A 12,341-nucleotide genomic window follows, 5' to 3' on the forward strand; every position below is an offset into this window, starting at 1 on the left:
GGACGTCGCCTAACTCCCGCTGAATGAGGGACCCCATCTGAGAGCAACCGAGCCTGCCTCCAGGCCTGAGAGAAGTAACATCCCATTGAAAGCAGTTCAGTTTTGGAGTGGGTTGTGATGTAGCAACAACCAGAACAGTAGTATAGATGTTCTTAAAGCAGACTGGTAGATGGTCATCTGGGATACTTCTGTTTGGGAACTTTTCTGTGTTGTGTCCCATTTAATCACACATCTTTGAAGGCAAAGGCATTTTTTGGTTTAATTTTTGTGGTTCAACCTACCTTTCTCATGTGCTTCAATATTAAATACTTGGGACAATAAATGCTAAATTTAATATGGTTACCTCCATGCTTGTGTATGTGTATGTGTGTATATATATAAATAAACTTATATACATCTTTTTGACATTATAAGGAGCTATGTGTATACTAGTATCTTGGTGCTAAGTTCACTTTTGAATTACTTAGCTGATTATTTTAATGTAAATGTAATCAATTTCCACACTGCCACTACCACTTTACATAACAGTGAAGATGCTATATTTCAATAGTGTTTAGGGTGGGGAGGGTAAATGGTGAGTTGTAAGGGTCTACAAGGCAGGAAAAGGGCACTTATTGTTTAAATGGAATGCTAACAATAATACTTCATGTTGTTAAACAAAGTAAACACCACTGGTTCTTGCTGTACAGCCTGTGGTGAGGCTGATCATGTCAATGTAACTCTAAGAGGGGAGAAGCCATGATTAACTTTCGCCCCTAAGAACTTTGGACAATCAGTTTACAAACATTAAGTACCAGCCTCAATCAAAACATAAACTATCATAGGTACTAGAAAAAAACTCAAAGAATATTCCTGACTTACACTCAGTAAGTGTTACAATCTTTTTTTTCTTTTAAGATATTATTTACTTATTTTAGAGAGATGGGGAAGGGAGGGAGAAAGAGAGGGAGTGAAACATCAATGTGTGGTTGCCTCTAGCACACTCCATACTGGGAATATGGCCTGCAACCCAGGCATGTGCCCTGACTGGGAATCAAACCGGTGATGCCCTGGTTCACAGGCCTGTGCTCAGTCCACTAAGTTACACCAGCCAGGGCCTACAATCTTTTTTTTTTTTTTAAGATGTTATTTATGTATTTTTAGAGAGAGGGGAAGAGAGAGAGAGAGAGAGAGGAAAGGAACATTAATGTGTGGTTGCCCCCTTGCATGTCCTCTACTGGGGAGCTGGCCTACAACCCAGGCATGTGTCCTGACTGGGAATTGAACCAGTGACCCTCTGGTTCGCAGGCTGGCACTCAATCCACTGAGCCACACTAGCCAGAACTCTGTTATGGTTTAAAGTAGAAAAAAACTCAGATGAATTTTTATACAAGTCTTTATTTACAACTTGTTTAACAACTGTACACTTTTTGCAGCCTTGAAAACATTTTTGTACTTGAATGGGAAAATATAATTTGACCAAATCTTAACTTTATTCTTCATATACATATAATATATGCATACATATAAACATATACATATAATTAATACCATAACAAGTTGGCAGTCATAAAATTAAAATGAGTAAGTGATATCAAAAGGAAATACAATATAAGATTTCAAAGAAATTAAAAATATTCTGGTGGTTTCTTGAACTTTGTATTTTTACAACTTTAGTAAAACTTTCTTACTGAGATTCTCTACCAACTCATTCACCTCAGAAAAACTGAGAAAATCCACCAATCTAACACACAGTAAATGGTTGGTAAACTTGATAAACATGGAAAAATGCTTGGTCGCCAATGTTGCTAAATTTGTACTGACTCCTCTTGTAAAGTGAGAAATTTAGAGTCCTATGTGGATTTCATTTTTGGACTACAATGACAAAGAATGAAATGTGAAATTATCAATAGTCAATCAGAAATAAGACTATACCTAGCAATATACTTTTTGCAAAGGCTAAACTTTGGTGGGTGACTACAGTGTCAAATGTGGAACTAACAACAATTCACAGAACAATCAGTGATACTTAAGACATGAGTATAAGGCTGTAGAGCTGGGGCTATAATTGATACAACTCCACCTCTAATGTACTAAGGTGTTTTCCAGCTCATTGGAAAAGTTTAAAAAATACTGTAGGGGGGAAAAAGCCTCTTACTATCCCCAAATCTTTGACAGAACTTATTAATCAAAATAAGGCAAATTATTAGATATGTTTGAATTTTACCATTCATCATACAACCAAAAATTGGGTGTTATAAATAGCAGGGCAATTGTCAAGCCATGAACATGGCAAAACAAGACAAACCTGAAAATGATTCTTCTGAGTACAAAGCATTTTGAATTACAAATAACCAGGAAGCAGCAAAGTCAGTGACAGCAATGACATTTTGGTGCTTCTGAGTTTTAAATAACTAAGGCTCTTAAAAAACAAAAGGCTACCACTGGAAGATTAGAAGGCCTCAAATCACTGATTGGTATTTATGTACAGTCATTTCCTGTGTTTATACTAAAATGCTGTTTCTTATTTCAAGCATGTTGAAAATTTCCCTTAATATGAGTCTGTGTAGAACACAGTAAATTAGGCCACCAAGAAAATGAAAAACTCAAATTACACCGTTTACTAATCTGAACCTGAATGACAATAAGTTTCATCATAATTTGCTTAGAAATTGATACTACTGGAACAAGTCTGTTGCTTGATAAAATTTCTTAAAAAGACAAAAAGCATCATGAATTCATAACAGGATAGTTTAAGTAGCAAACTGAATTCAAAAGAATTATGATTAGTTTCTTATTTTCATTAAAAACCTCAACAATGTATTTGTATAGACCATTTAATTATGTTAAGTGCATTAGTAATAGGCCAAGTAAATTAATAAATATTAAAAAATGTTTCATTCACTAAGTCACTGGAATAAAATGTTTGCTTCATACAATAAATTTAACTTGATTCACTATTCAACTTGTTAAGAGCAAGAAACTAAAGAAAAACAAAGAAATTATTTGGATATGATGTACCTTTAAGGTGGAAGATAATCAAATATGATCTTAGGGATAGAAAAAAAACTGTTGGCAACTTTCATTAGCTCTATATAGATTTAAATGTAACCAAATAGAAGGATATGGTGTTTATCAAATTTTTACTTATAAATAAGCATTCACCAGTTTCTGCTCAATCAGTGTAAACTATCATCAATGTTAAAGCACTACATAAAAACTCTTAAAGATACTAACTTAAGACTTATGAAATGATTTAATTATGTTACTTGAAAAGTAAAGTGCTGAGAATCTGTTTAAAAATATATATTGAAAATTAGTTTCAAAGAATGGGGTTTTGATTTTTCCAAGGTTTTTAAAAGGGCTGGGATTAATTTTAATAAGAAAAATAGCTTTATTCAAATCAACTATTACAGTAAAATCTAAGAGCTATCGTACACGAATCGAACACCTTTGTTGTGTCCTTATTTTCCCTTGAGGGTGACAGCGCTGGCGGAAAGCACTGTCTGCAGGGACGAAAATGCTCCAGATCTGTTCTGACCAGTATAGTATGGTGACCACCATCCAAGTGCGGTCACTGAAGTACTTCAAGTGTGACTGGGTGACTGGGGAACTGATTTTTTATTTAATTTTAACCTTAATTTTAATTGCCATGGGTCAAGCAGCTAATGAATCGGACAATGCAAGTCTAAAATCTACTCTTGTCTAGATTAACAAGAAGTCAATGGGTGATAAAGACAATCTGAAGGGAACCTATCCATTCAACTACTAACTGGTAGACATCCATAACATGGTCTGTCCTCAAGTGTGTACACACGCACGCACGCACGTGCACGTGATTTTCTGCGTTGGGAGAACAAAGCGCAGCTCTCCTCTCCAAGGTCAGAGTCTAGACCTGCTTTTCCATGTTGCTCTCTTCTAGGACCTGCCTGGGCAAAGCCTATCAGTCAGATGTGGGGACTGCTGAAGAAAGACTACAGAAACTTTTCACACTATAAAAACCTTTCTCTCATCTGAAAACAAAATGATACAAAACTAAGAGAATGTTCTTACGAGCAAATCTTCCTGTTGTTTGGCAGTAATCATATGTTGATGCTTATATAACAACAAATATTTTGGTACTTTTTGACTATGATTTGAATACTGTTATATTCCAGTTACAAATGGCAGAGTCCTAAATCTTAAAAACATCCCTTAGTAAGCCAAAAACTTTGCTGTATTTGAACTCAAGAAAATGACCAACTTCATAAAGTATATCTGTTGTAACAGAACTAATAATATTTCTGTACTGTTTTGCCATCTTTGGGGTCTGCCTTTTCCCATCACCCCACCCCAACCACTTTCCAGATCCTCTGACTTAATAGCTCATGGAACTTGGCTTTCTTTTCCTGCCTTTGGGTGTATGCAATGATGAAGAAACTACGAATGTTAAGGACAGTCTGTAGGTTTGTATTTTAGGTGACAGGAAAATTAAAGGTAAGAACATCTTTTGATTCACCAGATGATTATTCACGTTTTACTGCTCCAACTCCAGAAAACAACATTTCAAGGGCGTTTATGTGAGAGAACTTCGTTTCATTAGTTATTAACTTACATAAGAGTTTGATTAATGTGAAATATAAAACGTAATTCATGCTTAGTAGCCCCAACCCAACTTCAAATAGATCTCCAAACTTAGAACTTCAGATCTGACTTTAAAAATTTCAGGAAGAGTACAAAGCCCATTTATTTGGGCAATCTTTTACATTTTTCGTAGTGAATGCTCCAAAATAAGGAAAAGGACCCCATTGGAAAAGATAAATAAAACATGCCACAGGAAGTTAAGGAAAATAATCATCTAATATTAGTAAAGTGCTGTGAATCTTGCAGTGAAGTATAAATAATACATAAATGATTAGAATAGTAAGTAATATCAAGATACTCAATTCTAATAGTGACATATACAAAATAAACACGACAGAGTGTATATACAGTAATCACTGAACACAGGTTGACAAATACACCGAGAATAAACACGAGCCCCTTCTATTAATTTCACAATATAGTTCCTAATTATTTTTTGTCAATTTAGAAATCTCAAAGGGGATAATGCCGGCTCAGACGTCTCCCCTGTACATTATTAAAGCCTCAGCATGCTCTGGTAGTTTTCTTTTTCTCACTTTGAGATTGTTCTTCCCATGACATTTAACTTTTCCTTTAAGCTCTGAGTGGACATAATGCAGGATGTTTGATAACCCCAGGGACCCACCCCTTTGAGGCCAGGGACACCCTCTCTGATAACTTCATCTTCAGATCCTAAACATCTCCTTCAGAGCCTGGTGAAAATGTATCAGGAACATAAGGGCTCGCCTTGAATATGTATTTTTAAACTATTTTTGCCTTGACTTTAAACAAATATTTCTGTGGGGCTACTATGTATAATCAAGGGGGACATAAACTTGAGCCTATGGTTTGTAAACTGGCTAAAGCAGCAGATCGAGGTGACTGTAAGGAAGTTGGTAGTGATTTTCAGCCCCACAGATTTCTTCTCATCTTGTCAAATCACAGTATTCTTAATGACCTTAAGTCACGACCTCAGGGTTAGTAATGGGTTAACAGTTTCAAAAAGAAAACAGGTATTTTCCCCTCCCAATGATATCCCAATGTTATATGTTATATGTATATGTTATCCCAATGATAACATATACAGTTAATATGGTATGCCCAATTTATGCCCATTGAAGGGAAGGATAATTAGAAAATAAATTATACCTTTGTCTGCTTTTTTATTGAATAATCACATAACAAAGTCAGAAATTTTATATAAACTATTACTTTAGGAGCACTGGTTAAGACAGTGTAAGTTTTGACTGTATTATACTTCTATCTGCCTGGAAATGTTCTAGAACTAGGTCATTTCTTATCCCAATAATCCACTCTACTATCTAGGAATGAATTTGTCTTAAGAACAGTTCTGTTACTTTCTCAGACTTCTATCCTCACTTATATATGGCATACAAACTTATCTTACAGAATATTGTTTGAAAATGTCAGAAAAACAGAAAAATATTGAAAAGAGACATAACATAATTGCTGACAGATAATTGTTAGAAAATATTTATAGGTTCCCCACAGTTGCCGAAACTCATATACTTGCCATAACTAGGTTTGGGCCTCTAGTTTTTCCATATTGCTCTTTAAAGGTAACATTAAATATAAATTTCATAAGTTTTTACATTAAAAAGATAAAAATGTGAATTGGATTGATAAAGGGCTGTTTAAAAACAAAATAATCGGTACATGCTTCCCAAGAATATAATCAATGATGTGAAGGAAATGGATGTCATCACACCTGTACTGTCCCTCATTTTATAAAAAGGAAGCTAAATACTTATGTGTCCATGATGGAAAGGACAGGGGAAGGGCAGAAATTAGCTGCGTAACAAATTCTCTCATGTTTTTTAGGCTTCTGAGAAATGAATAATATTTCCTGCAAAACTAGACCCTAACATCATTGTGCTCAAATGAGGTAATAAAACCATTTCAAAAGCTTCAATAGAAGGAACTTACACCACTTACTATTTAAATATGCTTTATAGAAAAAGTAAAAACTAGGGTGGCAGATACATCGAGAATGGCCTTCCTCACACACAGACTCCATGAGACAAACAGTACCGTCATTCCAGCGGCAGAGGACAGGCTCTGACACTGCTTTCTCGGCGTGATGGAGCTGGGCTGTGCGACCACCAAAACCAGCTGCCTGCCGACGGTGGGAACCGCAGGAGGAGAGATGATCATTACTGAATGGAAAGCCCTTTTATCTTACAAAAAGGTAAAAGTAAAAAGCATGTTAAAGTGATTTTAGAAGTTTCTGGTAGCCCATTTTACTTCTGTCGAGTGCAGTGTTTCACCCTACTTTGGGGCGCTGCACCGGCTTCTCTGGTGGTAAGGAGTACAAAGCTACGTCAGTCAGTTCCACAGCCCTTTCCAGGGAAAGGGTCCCTTTATAACGTCAGGCTAAACAGTCAAAATATCCTTCCATACTTTAATGAACAGACAACAACAACAACAAAAAAAAACATTTTGTCTTAATGTTGTTATTTTGCCCTTAGCAAAAGCAAGACGCCAAGTACTTGGCTGTCCCTGCAAGGTCACAGGTGTTCTGACCCACGTGTCTGTGATCTAGCGGACTTTGTACTACCTGTGGGATGGGGATGCCTTTTCGGATAAAGCTCACATGTTCCAGCTGAGGACAACTGTAACATTCCTGGAGTCTGAGATCTGGACAACTGGAGATTGAATGCAGAGAGTTAAGATAATTTCAAAATTTGTATTTTTGTTTCAAGATAATTCTTATACTGGGGTAAAGGTTTTCAAGTTTTTAACATGGCTATCTTGAAAGAGGATGCCTACCTGGGTGCAGGAGACTCTCAGAAATAGCTCGTGTCATCAGTTCACAAGACTGGACAGAACTGCTCTGGACAAGGAGATGTGGGGAAAGTAGAGCATAAATGACATGTCTTCAACTCAGCTTTCACTTCCAACTTACTGCTCATCTACTTGGACAGCATGAATTTTCACACCTTTGTGAAAACTAATGAAGTGTATATACAGGCTTATGTCTCTGGCTGGATAACATTTAGCTTAATTTTGTACAATTGAGCTTTTATTATATAAATAAAAATAATAAAACCTCAATGAAATTACAGGCAATGCTTCCTTTTATAATCTAAGTATCCCATTAAGCCAATTTCACTAGGCTATGGCTATCTAACAGAAATAATTCAATCTTGATCAATTTTGGAACATGGGTCTTTTATTTAGGGACTTCTTTTTCTTGGTTATTAACAAGTGATTAGGCAAATTATAAAAAGATATGGATGAAATTTTGGAAGTTCTTTTAAGTTCAACTGTATTATTCATTCTCTTTTTAGATGTGGTAAACTACAATACTTGCTGGATTTTTTCCCCCATTATGAACTTCTTAAATATACACTGAAGAACACAAATGTTATGCTTTACTATTCCTTAGTTTACTTCGCATTTCCTTAACACCTGATTGGAAGAAAAACAGCAAATACGCTTTTTGTTTATAGGAACATGGGCACTAGACTGATGGACCACCTCAGCCTAATGCAGTAGCACGGTAGTACTACTGTACTACCGTGAGCACGGTGAGTACAGTAGTACTCACTCCACTGCAGAGGCCAGGACTGGCTCCGCCTCCGGAGCGGACTGTGCCGAAGCGCCTGTGTTACGTAAGTAGTCTGTGAATGAGCAGCGCAGCACAGCGCGCAGCTCGATAACGTGCCAGGGTCTTTCACCTTCCTGCAAACTGTGCATCGTCACACGCTTCCTGGGAAATTATTAATTATTACAGAAGAAAGAAATTTCATAAATCCTCCCCAGAGCTGGACAAGAGAAACAGAGTTGTCACTGTTAGGGCTAAGTTTTATTCCTGTCTTTCTTAAAAAAATATCATAGAATGTTAGTAATATAATTTCTTCTATATAATGAAAGTAATGTACTAAACCTTGAAGGTAAAGGAGAGTGAAAGTTATGAATGTAAAATACCAAAATAATAGCATGCAACAGATGCTGAAGAAGAAGAATAAGGAAAACATCCTTTAAAAGGCTGGCACCTCTCCAACCCATTTAGAGAAGTGTATCTGAGCTGGTGGGTGGGCTGGAGATCAGGACTGGGCAGTAAATAATTAAGAAGTACAATTAAATCCTCTTATCTTATGGGATACAATCCTTTTAATAAATAGTTCATAGACTCTTTTATGTTCATCTACCTTATTCTGGGGGTATAATTTCCCAATTATTTTAATTTTACCAAGATTAGTGTTCACACTCTGTTTTAAAACAGTTGGCCCCTAATGCTATTTGTAAAATGAGGGCTGGGAGTAAGAACCGCCCTAAATGGGTTTTGATCTCTTATTGTCAAAACTTTCTATGTTGATTAGGTCTGCTTACCTTCCTGAAACCCCACACTGTACTCTACTCACGTGGTTCTCTCCATTATTACTAATTCTTCCTGCTTTGTGGTCATTTCAGGCAGAAGCATTCACACTGTGCTTAGACTTCTGTTCTTAGTGTAAAATTAGCACAATGCATGAAGTCATTTCTGTGTATATTCTAATACTTTCTTCAAGTCCGATTTCTGAGGGCAAATGAAAATACTACTAATTTTTAGGTCAATTTTCTTATAAAAATGGAAGAGTTTAAAATCAAACATTTGAATATAGTTTCTGAAAATTCTCAATTACATTTAGCTTGATTTAAAGTTACTAATTTGTATTTAATATCCAGAACCAAATGAAACCTGAACTTCTAAACAGCAAGTGCAATGAAATAAAATCCTCTTATTAGGTGACCTATCTAAAAACAAAAACAAACAAAAAATTGATCTAATTTAAGTAATGTTTTGCTTTTTTAAAAAATGGGCTATAGGGTGCAAGAAAAAGGCTGGAGGGAAGCTTAAATATAAATGGGGATCAAACACTTAAGTCAACATGGAAAGTCAGGCAGAGGCATTTCATTTTCAGATAAGTGATTCTGTACATTTATATAGCACCTGCTGTAGTCAAAGTGCTTTACAGTCATTATTACATGACAACCATTTACCAATGTAAATAAACATGGTTTACAATCAACCCATAAACATATCTAAGCATTCTGATGCAACCAAATACCTAAGAGAATCTGTTCAGTAGCAAATTCTTGGACTAATACATAGAATTAAGAAAAAATGTGAAAGAGACCTATTACAACATCACATGTAAGAAGCCACTTATTGATCTTAATGACTGATATTAAGATGTTAAGTATTAGGAAATATTGAGAAATAGAAGTATTTATATTAACAAGTAAGTAACAATGAGATGCAAGTCAAAAAAGAAGTTGCCCCGAAGGTACTGCTACCTATTACTTGTAAGCATATAAAAAATAGGTCTCTAAGATGTGGAGGCCAATTGAAACCAGAGTACCAGCCACACTGCCAGAATCTGATCCTCAGGTACTATGGTATTCCAAAATAAGGAAAAAATTAATGCACTGCCTGATTTTTTCTCTTCTGTAATTTACCCCCTAGTAACCTAACCAATGCATTCACTTCTGCCAGCAACAAGATAGCAGGAAATAATAAAATTCTATGTATTTATGTTTTAAAAATAGTTTCCAAATCTTCGAACAAATTTAATTTCCTATAAAACAATGTGAAAACTAATTTTTTCCCTCTAAATAATTGTATCAGGTGCCCTAGGTAAGATCTACTTAGCACCTCTGCCAATGCATTTATGTCTTTGCAAAAAGTGCACTTGCCAACCATTCATTTTATATAGTAAATATGCAAGTTATCTGAAGTGCATTTGGAAAACAATTGAAAACACAGATTAATATATAAAGATTAATTCCCTTTAAACAAAGACATTCTTGTAAAGCATGGTAACACAGAGGCACAACAAAGAATATAAATTGTATATCAATTATTGGCAGAAAATCTAATTCATTACAAAGCTTACACCATTGGGGAAAGGACATTTTCATACAAAGAAATGTACTACACTGTTATACAACACTTTTAATTGGGCATTTAAAATTTTTTTGGCACATTAAAAGAAACTGAAAAGACTACAAAATAAAAGACCAAGAAACTAAAACATTATAGATACAGAGAGAAAGTTCTCAAATGAGAAACAAGTAATTAACATAACACAGAAAAAAAATTAGCTGGCTGAATTTCCTGAAATGGTGTTATGGATAACAGAAGTATGTTTGAATGCAGGGCGTTTTTTGTTCAAATAGCAAGACTTGTCTACCTTGCTGTGGCTGGTTGAACATGGCCGGGGTAAGACCTTCTTGTGCTGGTTGCTTGTCTTTGCCTGGCCAGAAATGACTGCCCTGAACCTGTACTAGCAAGTCTGTCTTCAGCTGCCTTTTTATGCAGAGTCATTCCCTGTATCACACAGAAAAAAAAAGTAATCAATTAAAAAATAGTGGACAATTTCACAACAATTTTGTCATGCAGATTTTTCATCATCTTTGCATCACAAGGCACAATTAGGAATGTTAATTCTGCTCATTACAGATTAAAATTTTATTTACATTTCAATTCCAACAATTAGGTACACATTTTCCTTTGGAAAAATTAAGGTTTGATTTCTGAATTGACAATAACCAAAACAACAGATAACAGAGACAGATTTTTGGAATACAGTACCCATCCTCAATCATACACACTTCCCTTTCAAATCAAAGTATGAGGTGATTTTCCAAGAAAGAAAAAGTGCAGTTGATCGGTAGCAGTTGATTCACAAGGGGTTGTGGAAATCACAGGGCGTACTCAGAATGGAAAACCACAAGTACATTTGCTGTTTCTTAAGGCGGAAAGGCACACTGGGTACAATACATACCACGACACTGCTCTTCTTCACTTCAGGCGGACTTGTATTCTCAAACAAATTAAGATAAATTCCTGCCAGCCCAAAACAGAGGGCCCAATAGGGAGCAAGGGGTCTTTCTTGAAGACTGGAGGATGGTCTACTAGCTTAGAAGGGAGAGGAACCACAGTTGCAGGGCCCAGAGCACCTTAACAGGAGGGAAGTAACCTCTGGGGTGCACTCTCTAAACACAGAGGAATAACCGCAATGACCAGCCTATCAGCAGATGAGGACAAAAGTGGTTTTGGTATTCATTTAATGAGTCAGAGAAGAGCCCTCACTGGACAAACATTAAGTAAGCACTGAGAGGGGCTGTTTAATCTCACCAGTGCCTGGAGACGAGTAAACTGATGGGAGATAGTGGAAGGCAGCAAGGAATGAGCAGCTGGGAGCCAGGAGGAGAGTCGGGGCGGAGAGCCGAGCTGTGTGAAAAGTCATGCAGCCTTCCCAGAATGCACTGGACAAACCAGCACAGAAAACAGACAACTAAAACGCAAGTCTTCCTATTAGTAGTTAGTGTCTAGGAAAAATGCTAGTCATGGCTTTGCATTTTTAATAGAATTGCAGTCCACCATATATACCTAAATACATTAACACATTCCTCCATTCTGCCTATAAGAAAATCCAGCACAGCTTTTTCACTCCATTTGAAATCAAAGCATTTAAGGATCTGAATAAAATTAGCAAATATCTATTGGCAATGTTTATTTATTAATTTGGTTACGCATATTAACAATAACATTTTATTTAAAATACACTGTTTTTTAATAAAATTTAAAAAATAAAAACAAAATATACTATATTTTCACTTTTGCATTTCAAGCAATTTATTCAAATTCTTCATACACTTTCAAGACCTCAGTATCCATCAGAAGGCCGTTCTCTGAGACACTTAATACCTTGCCCAGCACTCATCATCTTCATTTCAGGTGAGTGAGA

At 35.9% G+C, this 12,341-nt stretch overlaps 1 protein-coding gene across 2 annotated transcripts in view; it reads right to left on the minus strand.

Moving 5' to 3' along the window:
• Window positions 1-1,357: 1,357 nt before the first annotated feature.
• Window positions 1,358-12,341, minus strand: part of HOOK3 (hook microtubule tethering protein 3) — an 87,126-nt gene continuing 76,142 nt past the window's right edge. For both annotated transcript variants that reach the window (XM_045821901.1, XM_045821900.1), the window contains one exon: window positions 1,358-10,918. In XM_045821901.1, the coding sequence (XP_045677857.1) occupies window positions 10,778-10,918 (141 nt within the window). In that variant the 3' untranslated portion in view covers window positions 1,358-10,777. The remainder of the gene's footprint in view (window positions 10,919-12,341) is intronic.

Source organism: Phyllostomus hastatus, unplaced genomic scaffold, assembly GCF_019186645.2.
Source record: "Phyllostomus hastatus isolate PE091 unplaced genomic scaffold, TTU_PhHast_1.1 phas_scaffold_46, whole genome shotgun sequence".
Classification (NCBI taxonomy): Eukaryota; Metazoa; Chordata; class Mammalia; order Chiroptera; family Phyllostomidae; genus Phyllostomus; species Phyllostomus hastatus.